The 17,990-nt window shown below is 41.1% G+C and overlaps 1 protein-coding gene across 1 annotated transcript in view; it reads left to right on the top strand.

Moving 5' to 3' along the window:
• LOC134356747 (protein SSUH2 homolog) overlaps positions 1-17,990 on the top strand; it is a 63,377-nt gene that overhangs the window by 21,335 nt on the left and 24,052 nt on the right. Inside the window, exons 2-6 of the mRNA XM_063067841.1 lie at positions 2,390-2,494; positions 2,662-2,740; positions 5,427-5,556; positions 7,464-7,524; positions 17,371-17,495. Of these exons, the coding sequence (XP_062923911.1) occupies positions 2,390-2,494; positions 2,662-2,740; positions 5,427-5,556; positions 7,464-7,524; positions 17,371-17,495 (500 nt within the window). The remainder of the gene's footprint in view (positions 1-2,389; positions 2,495-2,661; positions 2,741-5,426; positions 5,557-7,463; positions 7,525-17,370; positions 17,496-17,990) is intronic.

Genomic DNA, 17,990 nt, shown 5'->3' with positions numbered 1-17,990 from the left:
TTTGGAAAGCTGGAGGGCTATGAGTAACCTTAGGTAATTTCTAAGTAGGTACATGTTCGGCACAGCTTTGTGGGCCAAGGGGCCTGTATTGTGCTGTAGATTTTCTATATTTATGTTTCTATGTTTCTACCAAGCATCAAAGGCAGTTATTTTCAGCATCAGGTTTACTATCACTGAAATGTGTTGTGAAATTTGAAGTTTTCTGGCTGCAGTACAGTGCAAAACAAATATTACTAAAAGGTAGAATTTTGAAAATAAGTAATCAGTGCAAAGAGGAATAGAACATTTTTCTATCATCTACATGCATCTCTAAGAGCTTCTTAAATGTCCTAAATGTGTCTGTCTCTACCACCACCTCTACCAGGGTATTCCTCGCACACACCACTCTCTGAGCAAAAAAGTTACCTCTGACATTCCCCCCTATACTTTTCTCCAATCACCTTCAAATTATGCCCTTTTTATTAACAAATTCTGTCCTGGGAAAAAGTCTCTGGCTATCCATTCTATCTCTGCATCTTATCATTTTGTCCACCTCTGTCAAGACAGTTCTCGTCCTCCTTTGCTCCAAAGAGAAAAGCTTTGGCTCACTCAACTTCTCTTCATAAGACATGCCCTTTAGTCCAGGAAGCATCCTGGTAAATTTCCTCAGCACCCTCTCTAAAGCTTTCACAGCCTTCCTATGAAGAGGCATTTTACAGAGCTGTAACATCACCTCGTAATTCTTGAATTCAGTCCCCCAACTAATGAAGGCCAACACATGATATGCCTTCTTAACAACCCTATGAACTTGCATCCCCCTGTTCCTCCACATTGCCAAGAATCCTGTATTCTGCCTTTAAGAATGAGCTTCCAAAATGAATTACTTTTCACTTTTCTGGGTTGAACTCTGCCACATCTCAGCCCAGCTCTGCACCCTTTTATTCATTTATTTATTTATCGAGATACAGCACTGAGTAGGCCCTTCTGACTCTTCAAGACATGGCACTCAGCAACCCCTGATTTAAACCCAGCCAAATGACCAATTCACCTACATCTTTGAACTGTTGGAGGAAACCAGAGCACCCGGAGGAAACCCATGCAGTCGTGGGGAAGATGTAACCACCACACTACCATGCCTCATCCTGTCCCACTGCAACCTAAAACAACCCTCCACACGATCCACAACTTTACTAACCTTGGTGTCCCAAGCCACAACCTCACCAACTTTCATGTCAAAATAGCAAGGTAGTATTTATGGGTCTTCAGGCTTCCGTACCTTCTCCCTGATAGTAGTAATGAGAAGAGGCCATTTCTCAATGGTGATGGATGTTGCCTTCTCAAGGCACCGTCTTTTGAAGACATTCTTGATGGTAGGAGGGTTGTGCCTGTGATAGAGCTGGCTGAGTTTACAACCCTCTACAGCCTCTTTTGATCCTGGGCATTGGAGTCTCCACACCATACGATGATGCAATTAGTCAGAATTCTCTCCACCATATATCGTTACTGAAAACCAATACTTGAGGGCATCATTACTAAAACTAGGCTATGTTTTATTAATTGAGATTAAATTCCACAATTGCTACTGTGGGAATTGATCTCTTGTTTCGCGGTTCTTTATTCAGATGTTTGGGTTACTAATTCTGATAAGTTAAGCATTGGTCCAACACTCTGACCATTCATTTCCTTTGTCTTTCGTCATGATGCCTTGATGTTAAGGCAGTCACTCTTACCTTGCCTCTGTCATTCTGCTGTTTTATAAATGCTTGGACCATGTCTATAATCAGCTCTCCAAACACCATGATTTGTTTTTAAGATACATTGTAACTTCACAGTAATCATTATTGAGTTGAATTGAATTGACTTTATTTCTTACATCCTTCATCTACGTGAGGAGTAGAAATCTTTACATTATGTCTCCGTCTAAATGTGCAATGTGCAATTTATAGCAATTTGTAATAAATAGTATGTACAACAGGACAGTCAATATAATATAGAAATACAATTGTATCAGCGTGAATTAATCAGTCTGATGGCCTGGTGGAAGAAGTTGTTAATAATATTATTAATATTCTCTACTTCTATCAGATTATTTAATTAGTTGATCTGTTATGTTGGGGTTTGACCATAGCTCTGGATCACTGCCTAGAATAAAAACAGAAAATGCTGGCAACACACAGCAGGCCAGGCAGTATCTGTGAAAAAGGAACAGTTAATGTTCTGAGTTCTCGTGAAGTACCTCACACCTTAAAGCAGTAACTGCTTCTCTTTATGTTGATGCTGCCTGTCTTTATGCCAGATTTCCAACACTCTACATTTGATTTCAGAATGGTTTTTGAGGGTAAGAATCTCTGTTTAATGAACGTGAAGAAATAAATTATGACTTTAAAACTAAATATTCTTCTCCTCTTAGATGCAGTGCCTGGACATCTTCCAATGGCTAGTGAGAATCAAACTGTTCCACCAGCAAACATCCCGGATAAAATGGCTGGGTACGAGTCCATAACCACGGGTGGAGGTAAGTGAGTAGTGGCTGTTAAAGGGTTAATTGGAAATCAATTACATCCTATAAAACAAGCCTGGATCATTGATATGTCAACAGTCAATGTAACTTTCATGTTCCCTCAATGTCAACAAGTAATAATATTACCTAAAAAAGGAAATTCTTCTTTTCTTTCTTCACAGAAGAAATATACCTTCCTCCCCCTGTTTATCCAGCATACAATGCAGAAGGTGGCCAGCCACAGCCTGATCAGCAATGGAGGTGAGATGTGGAAAAATAAAAAAAGAAAATCCTAGCACCACACAGAAAATCAGGAAACACATGTGGAGATGCAAGCACAGCTAATAGGGAAGATTTTTCCTCACGGTCTTAAAATGGATGCCAGATTTTTTCATGAACATCCTGGAATCCATTGCTGGGTGCAGGGTGGTGCCAGTTGTCAAAGTCATTCTGTGGGTGGATGGACAGATACCCTGTGTTTCACTGGCCCAGGCTGATGAGCTGGAAGGCACCTCTGTGCAGACACACCCAGATCCATGCCTGAATATATGATTGGTACAGGGCAACTTGGCAGTCTGAGTATCAGTGGAAGTTCTGCCTCAGCAGTTCATATTGATCGGAGCTGTGCGTGTGCTTAAGTTTAGTTTTATTTGTCACACGTACATCAAAACAGACAGTAAGCTCTCATTTCAGGGTCTCGGCCTGAAACGTCGACTGTACCTCTTCCTAGAGATGCTGCCTGGCCTGCTGCGTTCACCAGCAACTTTGATGTGTGTTGGTTGAGTAAGCTCTGTTGTTTGCGTGAACAACCAGCAGAGTCCGAGGTTATGTTGGGGGTAGCCTGCAAGTGTGCGATGTTACCACAACTCACCCGAGTCCATACATCTTTAAAATGTGGGAGGAAAATGGACCATACAGAGGAAAGGGAAGCCATGCTGTCACAGGGAGAAAGTAGCAGGAGCTGAACCCAGATCAGTGGTGCTGTAAAACATTATGCTAAATGCTACACCAGTGTACCAGCCATGTTAGCTAGCATAGAGCTTATAGACTAATGAACCTAAATGGCTTACATGGGTGTTGCCCATTCCCTTTCACTGCTCAACATATCCTGCCACTATGTGTTGCCTTGTCAGTGTGATTCACTCCAACCACTCTACAGTAAGTGGCAAGGCCAACATATGTTGGCTGTCCCTAATTACCACTGTAAAGGTGGTGGTGAGTGTTCTGGTAAAGGTACTGCCGTGGTGATTGGGGAGTAACTGCACACCTGACCAAACGATAGCAAACAAGTCAATCAGATCCAGAGTTACTTATCACATGTACTGCACATACACTGTTAACAACTAACTCACCTGAGGATGCACTGGGGGCAGCTCGTAAGACCCAACACACGTCTTGGAGCAGACAGAGCATGCCTACATTGCTCAGCCAAACGACGCCGAACACAACAAGCAGTAAAGCAACAAGAACAAATCAAGCTCCTGTTATTTCTCCCTCTCACATGCATGGACAGTTCTCCAATTCCAGGGCGGGTCTCCAGGCTTTGTTGAAGCTTTAGTGAAGCAGCCAGAGGGAGTTGGGCCCAGGACACTGAGGAACACCTAGAGTGATGCCCTAGTTACTTATTACCCTACAACCATCAGGCTCCTGAACCAGTGTGGATAACTTCACTCAACTCAACTCTGAAAGGATTCCACAACTTAACAACTGACTTTCAGGGACTCTACATTCATCTTCTCAGTATTATTTTTTTTATTTGCCGTTTGTCTTCTTTTGCATGTTGGTTGTTTGTCAGTCTTTGTTTATATATAGTTTTTCATACATTCTAATTGTATTTCTTTATTTTCCTATAAATACTACAAGGAAATGAATCTCAAGGTAGTATATGGGGACATATACTGTACGTATTTAGATAATAAATTACTTTAATGTTGACTTTGACTGGGGCTGTGGGCATTTTCTTTGTGCAAATAATGATTTCAACCACTGGAGTGTCTCCCTTTGATGCCCATTGACTACTCCATCATGTTAAGGGAAGTCTGTCAAATCAAGTTTATTGTGTGCATAAGTACGGTGAGATACAGGTACAATGAAAAACTTGCAGCAGCATCACAGGTTTACATAGGTACTGATAATGCACAGAACATAAATTACGTATAAATTTATGTTTTACGTATAATTACAATAAATGAGAAGACGGTGAAGAAAAAGAGTGTGCGAAACAAGACATTAATGCAAAAAAAACACTGCCGGAGACAAGTTCGTGGTAGTGGAAGAGGCGGTCTGTAATGCTCTGTTGCTGAGATAGGATTTGTGTTGTACAGGGTTCTTCAGGAAACTGATGGCTGTAGGAAAGTAGCTGTCCTTGGACCAGGTTGTGTGGAACGTCACACTTCTATACATCCTGCCTAATGGTAGCAGCGAGAAGAGGCCTGACCCAGATGATGGAGATCTTTGATGCTAGATGCTGCCTTCTCGAAGCAGCTCTTCATGTAGATGCTATCAATAGTGGAGAGGGCTGTGCCTATGATAGACTAGACTGTGTCCCCTACCCTCTGCAGCCTCTTGCATTCACCCACTTTTAAAATAGTGTACCACCCTATAATACAACCAGTCAGGATACTTGCACAGTGTATCTGTAGAAATTAATTAGAGTATTTGCAGACATTGAAGATAACGTGAAAAGAAGTGGTCCCATAATATTTTTATAAGAGATTTAAGTGTAAAATTCCTTGTGAGGATTCTGCTATGTTCCATTGTGCAGGTGTTTAACAGAAATACTTCATTTAACACCTTTACTTCTCATTTGCAACCATTTTAAATCCTAGTTTATATGATTTTGTGAGCAACTTTCTACATTGTCAGTAACTATTTTCAGAGATCATTGAGACATTGGGGAATGAACAGGAAAACACAATGAATGCTCTTTGTGTCACTTTTCTCCCAGCATTCCCTCCATCACTGAGGATATAGCCAAGCAAGCATTGGTCAAGTATGCATCAGAGCATGTCACCTACAGCAGCCGTCCTGCTGAAGAAATGGTCCTCAAAGAATTGAAACCGTACAACATGTACCGGGTACGTGCTAGCCTCTCAATGATGGTTTAAAATTCTTTTTGGCTATTCGTCGGTAGCTGTTCTGAGTAGCCTTGTCCTTCCCTCACCTTGATGCAAATATCCCGTGAAAAGCCAGCATTTACTATTTATTGACGCTGGCACTTGAAAAGGTGGTGGTGAGCTGCATTCTTGAACTCCCGTCGATGTGGTCCTGCCACGCTGATGGCAAATGAAGCCCAGGACTCTCGCCCAATAGCAATAAAGGAGCAGGTTGCCCAGAGTCTTTGCCCCCAGTGCCCTTACTATTTCAGATGGGTCTTCATGGATTTACCAGCCTTAGGGAGTGGATACCTTGCCTGAGGAAAATGTTAGTAGAAGGGTGGAAGCTGAGTGTAGAACATAGAACATTACAGCACCGTAAAGGGCCTTCGGTCTATAATGTTGTGCTAACCTTTCAATCTCCTTCAAGGTCAATTTAACCTTTCCCCCCTACATAGACCTCAATATTTCATTGATCTATGTGTCTCTCTAAAAGTTTCTCAAACGTCCCTAAGGTATCTGCTTTTCCCACCACCACTGGCAGTGTGTTCTCTCTATGTACAAAACTTACCTCTGACATCCCCCATACTCCCCCAAAAGTCAAGGTGATTTAAGGAAAATATGGCGGGGGGGTGTCCTAATGTGATTAAGTTTCTGGCTATCCACTCAATTTATGCCTGTCATCCTCCGCTCCAAAGTAAAATGCCCAAGTTTGCTCAGTGTATCTTCTTAAGAAATGCTCTGTAATCCAGCCAGCACCCTGGTAACTCTCCTCTGCACCTTCTCTAGATCTTCCACATTCTTCCTGTAATAAGGTGACCAGAAATGAACACAATATATAATGTGTAGTCAAACTAGGGTTTTATAGAGCTGTAATATTACCTCATTGCTCTTAAATTCGGTGCCCTGGCAAATAAAGACCAACACCCCATACGCCTTCTTAACATCCCTACCAACTTGTGCAGCAACATTGATGGAGGAGATAGTGGCAGGAATTGCCCGTGACTTTGCTATAAAACTTTCCTAAAAATGTTAGCTGCCACTGAGGCAGTAGCTGACTAATAATTTTGAGAAGTTATCCATTTGGCAAGAGAGATTTGCCCTGGGATTCACAAGTTCTGATTCAAATTACTGGTGCATCAATCCCAAAGGAAAATACTGCAAATGATGAAAAGCCAAAATGTAACAGAAAGTATTGGAGATACGCAACAGGTCAGTCAATATCTGGAGAGAAGCAAAGATGCCATTTCAAGTCGAAAAGTTTCCTTAGAATCTGCTGAGTGCATTTCCAATATTTTGTGCTGCATTCCTGGCATGTTATCTAGATTCTCTCTGCAATCTCAGAACTAAATACTCATGATACTCAGTGAACTAAAAGTAATTCAATATTTCTTGAGGCTCACAACACTGCTGATGCAATCCAGACAATCGGCTGGAGGAACTCATTGGGGTTAGCCAGACGGTGGTAAACCTGTTGAATTCATTGCCACAGACCACTGTGCAGGCCAAGTCATTGGGTATACTTAAAGCCATGGTTGATAGGTTCTTGATTAGTCAGGACATCAAGGCAGAAGAATGGGGGTGAGAGGGATAATAAACCAACCGTGAAGGAATGGTGGAACAGACTTGATGGGCTGAATAGCCTAATTCTGTTCCTATGCTTTTTGGTCTTAGAGCAGCATTAGTGTAAAGATGAAATTGTTGGTATTTTGTGTTGAAATTCTGCTCAAGACAGAGAGTGAAGTTTACTCAACTCGCTGAGTTCCTCCAGCAGAATGTTTGTTGCTCTATATTTCTCGAGCTTTAATACAGCAAATAGCACCCTCTGACATTACAAAGTTAATAAATACAGTGAAAGAATTTAATGATTCCTTTAACTTTAATTCCAGTATCGCCTTCAGAGCTTTACTGAATCTCGATCACCTGAATGGAAAAGCGAGCCTTATGCTGGTGAGTTTGTCAATTCTAATCTCTGCTTAAACAAACTGCATGTTTGCAACAACAGTGAACTATAGACTTAACTGTTTAGCTACTCTGTTAAGCAGCCTCATGTCTGCCACTTCAAGAAAGGCCTTCCGAAAATCCAAGTACATAAAATCCACCAATTATCCTTTGTCTATCCTGCTTGTTATTTCTTCAAAGAGTTCCAACAGATTTGTCAGGCAAGGTTTTTCCTTAAGGAAACCATGATGACTTTGCCCTGTTTTACCATGTGCCTCCAGTACCCCAAAACCTCATCCTTTACAATCAACTCCAACATCTTCCCAACCACTGAGGTCTGGCTAACTGGCCTATAACTCTCTTCCTTTTGCTTCTCTTCATTCTTGAGGAGTGGAGTGACATTTGCAATTTTCCAGACCTCCAGAACCATGCCAGATCTACTGATTGCTGAAAGATATTACTAATGCTTCCATAATCTCTTAACCTACCTCTTTCAGTCCATCAGGTCCAGGTAACTTATCTACTGTCAGACATTTCAGTTTTCCAAGCATCATCATCATCTCTCTAGTAATAGCAACTGCACTCACTTCGTCCCCTTGACACTCTTGAACTTGCACCACACTGCTCGTGTCTTCCGCAGTGAAAACTGATGCAAAGTACACATTCAGTTGATCCATCATTTCCTTGTCCCCTGTTACTATCACTCCAGTGTCATTTTCCAGCAGTCTAATATCTACACTTGCCTCTCTTTTATTCCTTATATATATGAATTAAATATTTGGTATCATTTTTGATATTATTGGCCAGTTTACTTTCATATTTCTTCTTTCACCCTGTTATGGTTTTTATTTGCTTTCAGTTGTTTTTTTAAAAATTTCCCAGTCCTCTAACTTCCCACTAATTTTAGCTTATTATATGTTCTCGCTTTTGTTTTTATGTTGGCTTTGACTTCCCTTGTCAGCCACAGTTGTGTCATCCTGCCTTTACAATACTTCCTCTTCTTTGGGTTGTATGTATCCTATGGTTTCCAATAGCTCCGAGAAACTCCAGCCATTGCTGCTGTTATCCCTGCTAATGTCCACTTCCAATCAACTTTGGTCAGCTCCCTCTCTCATGCCTCTGTAATTTCCTTTACTCCACTGTAGTACTGATACATCTGACTTTAGCTTCTCCCTCTCAAATTGCAGGATGAATTTGGCCAGGTGACTGACCTTTCAGTGGGTGAACAGTTAGGGAACAATGACCCCAACTCCTTAACTTTCAGGATAGCTATAGATAAGGATAGGTATGGTCCATGTGAGAGTTTTAAATTGAAATAGGGCAAATTACGAGGGCATTGAGCTGAAACTAAGAAGCATTATTTGGGAAAAACTTTTCCCTGGCAAGTCCACATCAGACATGTGGGGGATGTTTATAGATGAATTGCAAAGAGTACAGGACCGGTATATTCCTATTAGAAGGAATGAAGGGATGGAAAGATAAAAGAACCTTGAATGTCCAGAGGGGTGTTAAATTTAGTCAAGAAGAAAAAGGAAAAATATGCAAAGCTTCGGAATCTAGGATAAAAAAAAGCACATAAGAATTATAAAGAAGCACACAAGGATTATAAGTAAAAGAACCAAAGATTTGAATTAGGAAAGCCAGGAGCAACCATGAAAATTCTTTGGAAAGGAGGATTAAGATGAATCCCAAGGCATTCTGTACAGACATCAAAAATAAGAGGATAACTAGGGAGAGGGTGATAAAGGGAGGAATATTGGATGAAGCTTAGACGCAGAGATTATGAGTGAGGTACTTAAAGAGTATTTTGCTTCAGTGGTTACCAATAAAAAGGATATGGAGGGCCAGGGGATCAGTGCTGAGTGTATAAATATGTTAATGCATTTACAGTTCAGGGAGGAGGAAGTTTTAGGCCTCCTAAGGAATATTAACGTTTCTAAAGACCCCAGGACCTGATGGGATTTACCCCAGGTTATTGAAGGAGGCAAGAGACGAGATTGCTGGACCCTTGACCAGTATCGTTGTGTCCTCTCTATTCATAGGTGAAGTCCTGGAGGACTGGTGAGTGGCTAATTTTATACCGCTGTTTGAGGAGGGAACAAGGGAGAATCCTGGGAATTGTGGACCAGTGAATCTCATGTCAGTTTCAGGGAAATTGCTGGAGAAAATTCTTAGGGATAGGATATATGAGCATTTGTAATCCCACAGTCTAATTAAGGAGAGTCGGCATGACTTTGTGCATGGCAGGTCATGCCTTACCAACTTGTCTGAGTTTTTTGACAAGGTGACGAGAGAGATTGATGAGATTAGGACAGTGGATATTGTCTACATGGATTTTAATAAGGCATTTGACAAAGTCCCTCATGGGAGGCTAATCCAGAAGATTATGATGTATGAGGTCCATGGCGAATTGGCTGTTTGGATTCAGAACTGGCTGGTGCACAGAAAACAGAGGGTAGTGTTTGAACAGGTGGCGCGTGGCCAAGTGGTTAGGGCGTTGGGCTCATGATCTGAAGATCGTGGGTTCGAGTCTCAGCCAAGGCAGCATGTTGTGTCATTGAGCAAGGCACTTAACCACACATTGCTCCAGTCCACCCAGCTGAAAATGGGTACCGGCAAATGCTGGGGGTTAACCTCGCGATAGACTGGCATCCTATCTGGGGGGGGGGGAAGTCTCATACTCTGTCGCTTCACGCCACAGAAACCAGCATAAGCACTGGCCTGATGGGCCACAAGGCTCGGGACAGAACTTTAACTTTAAAGTGTTTGAACGGACTTATTCAAGCTGTAATTAGTGGAGTTCAGCAGGGATCTGTGCTGGGACCACTGCTGTTAGTGATGTATATAAATAACCTGTATGAAAATGTAGATGTGTGGGTTAGTAATTTTGTGGATGATACCACAATTGGTGGAGTGGTAGATAGTATAGTAGACTGGCAAAGAATACAGCATGATGTAGATATGGGCTGAGAAATGGCAGATGGAGTTTAACCCAGATAAATGTGAGGTGGTACGCCTCGATAGGGCAAATGCAAGGAGACAGTATACTGTTAAGGGAAAGAACAGATCTTGGAATCCATGTTCATAGTTCCGTGAAAGTGGCTGCACAGGTCAATAAAGTAGTTAAGGAGGCTTGCGGAATTCTTGCTTTTAACAGTAGATGAACTAGAAAAACTAATACTCTCTGGAAAGATCGAGGGGAGCAAACCCAGAGGAAGATCTCGGCTTATGTACATCAAAAGCCTAGCCAGGTGGCTACACATCGAGGAAATGGAAGTCATCCAAAGAACGAGGGATGGATCTATATGGAAAACCATGGTCACCAACGTCCGCATCGGATATGGTACCGAGACAGACAGACAGAATAGTAGAGGCATTGAGTTCAAAAGTTAGGAGGTTATGTTGAAACTTCATATAACTTTGGTGAGGTCACATCTGGAGTATTCCATACAGTTCCTGTTGCCCCACTCTAGGAAGGATGTTGAGGATTTTGAAAGGATGCAGAAAGGGTTTAACAGGCTGCTGCCTGGTTTAGAGGGCATGTGCTATCATGAGAGTCTGGATAAACCTGGGTTGATTTCTCCGGAGCGTCAGAGGCTGAGGGGAGATCTGATAGAGGTTGACAAGATTATGAGAGGCAGAGATAGTGAGGACAGAGAGTATCTGCTTCCCAGGGTTGAAATGTCTAATACCAGAGGGCATGCATTGAAGATGAGGGGAGGTGGGTTCAAGGGGTGGATGCCTGGAATGTGCTGCCTGGTATGGTGGTAGAGGCAAATACATTCAAGGCTTTTAAGAAATGTTTCAATAGACACATGGATGTAAGGAAAATGGACGGATTTAGACATGGTGTAGGTAGGAGGAGTTAATGTTGAGGTGTTTATGATTTGGTTTTTAGCTGGTTTGGCACAACCTGTGGGCCAAATAGCCTGTTCCTGTGCAGTACTATTTTATGTTCTATGTTCACTATTTCCTGAGGGCTCCATTACATTAAGCTCCCTAATTACATCCCGTTCATTGCACGATACCCAACCCAGAAAGACAGATCCCTGCGTGGGCTCAACCACAAACTGATCCAAAAGCCATCTCAGAAACGTTCTACAAATTTTCTCTCTTGGAATCCAGCATCAGCTTGATTTTCTCAATCTATTTGCAATTTGGAATCTTCCACGTCTAATGTAACATTGCATTTTTGACCATGCTTTTTCCATCTACCACTGTAATTTGTAGACCATATCCTGGCTACTGTTTGAAAACCTGTAGTTAGCTCTCAGAGTCTTCTTACCCTTGCAGTTTCTTAACTCTACCCACGAGGACTCTTCTGATCTTATGTCACCTCTTTCGAAAGATTTGATTTCATTTTTTACCAGCAGATTTACTCCACCTCTTCTGCCGACCTGCCTGTCCTTTTGATAGATTGTGTATCCTTGGATATTAATTTCCGTGGAAGCACTGACATAAGCTCCAGAAGATGCAAGCCTAACCTTTCAGTATATACAAGGCTTAAATCCAGAATTGGATAGAGTAATTGGTAATTAGTTAATTATCATCACATGTACGGGGTTACAGGGAAAATGTTTGTTTTGCAAGCCATCCATACAGATTATTTCAAACCACAGTGTTACAAGGAAAAGCAAGAACAGAATGCAGAATCTAGTGTTAAGAGTTACATATAAAGTGCAATGTAGGTAGACAAGAAGGTACAAGGGTCACAGCAACATAGGTGTGAGGTCAACAGTTCGTTGTATTGTACAAGACGTACAATTCTAGAGTCTTATAACAATGGTATAGAGGCTGGTTTTGAGTGCAGTGGTGGCTGTCTACAAGCTTTTGCATCTTTTGCCCAATGGGAAGGGGTGAGGGTGAGTGGGTTCTTTGGTTATTGGCCTGCTTTCCACATTAGTGGGAAGTTCAGACAGAGTCTATGGAGGGGAGGATGTTGTTTTTTGTGATGAACAGAGCTGAGTCCACAACTCTCAACTTCCCACCTACCTGGAGGAGTCTAGATCGGTCCAGCAACTCTCAAGACCTTGACGACATTGAGGACAAAGTGACAGGCACTCAATCAACAATGCCACACAGGGATCCTCTTCATTACCAGAGCACAGGGGCTGCTGCAGTGTACCTAAAAAATGACCTGCAGTTTCTCATCCAAGCTACATCAACAACACCCCTAAAACACAACAACCCTACCACTGTAAAGGAGATGGGCAGTGGTTGCCTGAGAGCACCAGCCCTTGCAGATCCTCTCTAAATCATCCTGATCTGGAAATATATCGCTGGCCCTTCCATATTTCTGTATCTAAATCCAGGAATCCCCTGACCAACTACACTGTGGGAGTACCCCCATCAGAAGCACTGCAGTGGTTCAAGAAAACAGCTAATCCCACATTCCCAAGGGCAGCTCAGGATGGATAGTAAATTCTGGTCTTGCCAGTGATGCACGGATCCCAAATACCAGGTTTTTTTCAAATTCAGATTCAGATTTACTTATCACATGTACATCTGAACATAGAGTGAAATGTGTCATTAGCTTTAACAACTAACACACCAAAGACTGTGCTGGGGGCTGTGCAAGTGTTGCCATACATTCCAGTGCCAACATAGTATGCCCACAATCCTTGGCAGAACAACACAAGCAATAACACAAAACAAGAAAGCAGCAGTAAAACAAGCCCCTTTCCCATCCCACCACCCCCCCACACACACACACACACACACACACTTTCTATTTCTGCTTCTGCTTCTGTTTGGTACTGCGCAAGCACTGCCGGACGGCTATTATAACGCGCAGTCGGTGTGAACAGCGTGGGAGTTAAATTCTAAAGTAAGCTTTTTTGACGAGATCCCCTAAATCGATTTGATTGAGTCTACCTTTAAAAATATTAATGTCAGAAATACTGTGCAGGTCTGGCGGCAGAAGATTCCACTCTCTTGTTGATCTGGGTAGAGGGAGTACTGGTAGCAAATCCTATTGAATGTAGGAGTTTCCAATATGTGAGGTACACTTTGCTGTCAAGTTGAACTGACCCTGTGACGCATTTGGATGTTTGGCGGAGTGATGTTGTGAACTTCTTTGAAAATGAAAATTAACCGTAGTTTAATACACCGGTTTTCAAGTGGTTCCCATTGAAGGTTAGAGAGCATGTTGGTGAGACTGGATTTCCTGCTGTAATTGTTTAACACAAAGCCAGCAGCACAGCGTTGGATTTTTTCGATGGAACTCTTATTGTTAGCTTGATGGGGATCCCATATGGCCGCGCAATACTCAAGCTTTGGACAGACGAGTGTCTTGTATGCCATGTCCTTGACGGATTTACTACATGAGTGGAGGTTTCTTCTCAGGATACCCAGCATTTTATTTGCTTTGGCTGTAATCTGATTGATGTGGCATGCCCAGTTAAGATCCTTGCTAATTTCAACACCAAGATATGTGTGGTGGGTGACTGTTTCAAGAATCTGTCCATTCATGTCATATGTCGTGTTGTTTGGTTTAATTTTGTGACTGACATGCATAGCATAACATTTAGATGAGTTGAAGGACATTTGCCATTGAGACTCCCATTGACATAATGAATCAATATCGTTTTGCAGCAGCTGAGCATCTTGGTCATTTTTTATCTCAGGGTAGATTATGCAGTCATCTGCAAAAGTCTGACTTTGGACTTGACTATATTTGACGAGTCGTTGATGTAAATGAGAATAAGTAAGGGTCCCAACACAGTCCCCTGGGGCACTTTGGATGTTACTGGAGATTCAGGGGACTCTGCCCCCTCAAGAAGCACACGTTGCTGTCCTTTGGTAAGGAACATGTTTAACACACACACACACACACACACACACACACACACACACACACACACACGGGGTGGTAAACAAAACAAAAACTCCATTCGTGAAATCTGGTGAGTGGATCTGTTGTATTCATCTTCCTCAACTGTGTTTCTCCAATCCAGATGTTTAAATTAGTTGTGAATCTTCTATAATCTGCCACTGTATAAGAGAACTGGGTTTGACACAGAGAGCTGACTGCCACATACCAATCTCCCCAACCCCAAAATGAAACAGTGAAATATTAAGATATCAAAAGTCATTTGTTTTTTACTTACAGAGAATGCTGAAAATACCTAGTGAGTCAGGTTCAATATGTAGGAAGAGAAATGAAATCATTGTTTTAGGTCAAAGACTCTTCATCAGAACAGAAACCAATCTTCATCAATTTTTACCTTTTTCTTTTTTTTTGTAATTTATTTTTTATTGAAGTTCATCATCAAACAGATATTTTCATAAAATGTATTTCAGATATTGTACATATATATCATATAGTCATATATGCCACAAATCTCCACATAATATTTATCTGAGGTATACACTTATAGAAAAGAGAGGAAAGAAAGAACAAGCAAAAGGAGAAAACTATGTACAAGTAGGGAGTGATTTTTTTTTTACAACAAATTCATTGACTTGTGAGAATAAAATCAGGCCTATGAGGTGTTACGTAGTTAAACCATTTTTCCCAGTATGAATCAAGTTGTTCCAACTTATGATTATGATTATGTTATCTTCTCCATTTTGTAAATGTCCATTGTAATTTCCATCCATGCATTTAAAGTTGGGCTCTCCTGTGATAACCATTTCCTAGTAAGAGTCTTTTTACCAGCCACCAGCAGTATATTCATTAAATATTTATCTCTTTTCAATCATTCTTGAGGTATATACCCAAAATAAATGGTCTTACTCTCTAAGGGTATTTCACATTTAAAGATGTCTGTAGGGCATTATGTATCCCACTCCAATAATCTTTGATAACGGGGCATTCCCAGAAAATATGATAATGGTTTGCATTTTGATTTCCACAATTTCTCCAGAAAGCAGGGGTGTTACTATTATAATGGGATTTCTGAGAGAGTGTAATAAAATATCTTAACAAGTTTTTCCATCCAAACTCCCTCCATTTCTGTGAACTGGTACACTTCCATTGATACCTCCATATTATTGTCCTTTCTTCCTCAGATATAATTATCCCTCCTTCTTTCTCCCATTTTGTTTTGATGCATGAAGTCGAATGTGTTTTAAGATTTGACAAACCCTTATACACGCTTGAAATGATTCTACTACCGTTATCTGAATTATATGCTTTTCTAGATTTTCACCTTCTTCATTTCAATTGGAATATATAATGCCTATAAAAAGTGTTCACCACTCATCCTCCCGGAAGTTTTCATGTTTTATCGTCTTACAACATTGAATCACTGTAGATTTAATTCGGATTTTTATGATACTGATCAACAAAAAAGACTCTTTCATGTCAAAGTGAAAACAAATCTCTACAAAGTGATCTAAATTAATTACAAATATAACACACAAAATAATTGATTGCATAAGTATTCACCCCCTTTAATATGATACACCAGATTAGCACTGGTGCAGCTCATTGGTTTTAGAATTCATGATAAGTAAGTAGTTAAATGGAGATCTGTTTTTGGAGACTTGTGTGAAGTCAAGGTGCTTCAACTGATTGTAGTAAAAATAAACCTGCATCTAGAAGGTACAACTGCTGGTGAGTCAGTACCCTGGCTAAAACTACACCATGAAGACAAAAGAACACTCCAAGCAACTTTGCAAAAAGGTTATTGAAAAGCACAAGCCAGGAGATGGATATAAGAAAATTTCCAAGTCACTGAATATCTCATGGAGTACAATTAAGTCAATCATTAAGAAATGGAAAGAATACGGCACAGCTGTAAATCTGCTTAGAGAAGACTGTCCTCATAAACTGAGTGACCGTACAAGAAGGGGACTGGTGAGAGAGGCCACCAAAAGACCTATGACAACTCTGGAGGTGTTACAAGCTTCAGTGGCTGAGATGGGAGAGACTGCGCATACAACATATACAACATCTGTTGCCCGGGTGCTTCACCAGTTTCAGGTTTATGGGAGAGTGCCAAAGAGAAAGCCACTGTTGAAAAAAACTCACATGAAATATCGGCTAGATTTTACCAGAAGGCATGTGGAAGACTCTGAAACCAGATGGATGAAAATTCTATAGTCTGATGAAAGACTGAGCTTTTTGGCTATCAGATTAAACACTATGTTTGACATAAGCCAAATGTCACACTTAATCAAAAGCACACCATCTGTGAAGTATGGTGCTGCTTGCATCATGCTGTAGGGATGCTTCACTGGAAGGCTTGTGAGGGTAGAGGGTAAGATGAATGCAGCACAATACAGGGAAATCTTGGAGGAAACCCTGTTGAAATCTGCAAGAGAACTGCAACTTGGGAGAAGATTTGTTTTCCAGCAAGACAATGACACCAAGCATAAAGCCAAAGCTACACAGGAATGGCTTAAAAACAACAAAGGTCATGTCCTGGAGTATCCAAGTCAGACTCCAGACCTCAATCCAATTGAGAATTTGTGGCTGGACTTGAAAAAGGCTGTTCACTCACGATCACCATGCAATCTGACAAAACTTGAGCAGTCTTGTAAAGAGGAATGGGGAAAATTTGCAGTGTCCAGATGTGCAAAGCTGATACAGACCTATCCACACAGACTCAAAGCTATAATTTCTGCCAAAGGTGCATCTACTAAATACTGACTTGAAGGGGGTGAGTAATTTTGCAATCAATTATTTTGTATTTAGTAATTGCAATAAATTTAGACCATTTGTAGAAATTCGTTTTCACTTTGACACAAAAGAGTCTTTTTTGTTGATTAGTGTCAAAAAAGTCAAATCAAATCCACTGTGCTTTAGAGCTGTAAAACAGTAAAATATGAAAACTTCCAAGGAGGTGAATACATCTTCAAGGCACTGGAAATATAAACCATTTCTTTCCTTGTTCTCTTTCTTCGCAGGTCAGACAATTGACAGCTCTGGCTTTGGCAATCCTCCACCACCATGGGAAGTGCCAGTAGACATTCCAGAAATGTTTGAGAAAAATAAGAAAAAAGTTCAAGTGCCCAACACTGCATCTGTCAAGGTAAAAAACCTCAGAACAAAGGCGAAGTGCAGCAGATGCCGGGCAGGGACTAAGTCAACCTGTAGATAAACCAGAGTAAATTTAATATCACAAAATGTTTGAAGATACCTTACTCAAGTGGCAACTGCATTTCACACCAAACAATATATATTTGTGTAGATCACCAAAATGTTAAAAAGTAGTTTTTCAGGGAAAGGGAAAAAATATAGAAGCTAGAAATCTGAAATAAATTTGGGAAGTGCTGGGAATACTCTGCATGCCAGGCAGAGAAGAAGAGTTAGTTTTTATAAGAAACAGAAGATGTTAGAACACACGAGGGAAGGGTAATGAGAACAAAGGTAATGCCTACAACACGGTAGAGATTATAAGATGAGACCCTGGCAAAGGGTCTCGTCCTGAAATAGTGACTGTTTATTCATTTTCATAGATGCTGCCTGACCTGCTGAGTTTCTCCAGTATTCTGGACGTGTTGCTCTGAATTTCCAGCATCTGCAG

This window comes from Mobula hypostoma, chromosome 15 (genome assembly GCF_963921235.1).
Source record: "Mobula hypostoma chromosome 15, sMobHyp1.1, whole genome shotgun sequence".
Lineage (NCBI taxonomy): Eukaryota > Metazoa > Chordata > Chondrichthyes > Myliobatiformes > Myliobatidae > Mobula > Mobula hypostoma.
This window is presented reverse-complemented; position numbering and strand designations above follow the sequence as displayed.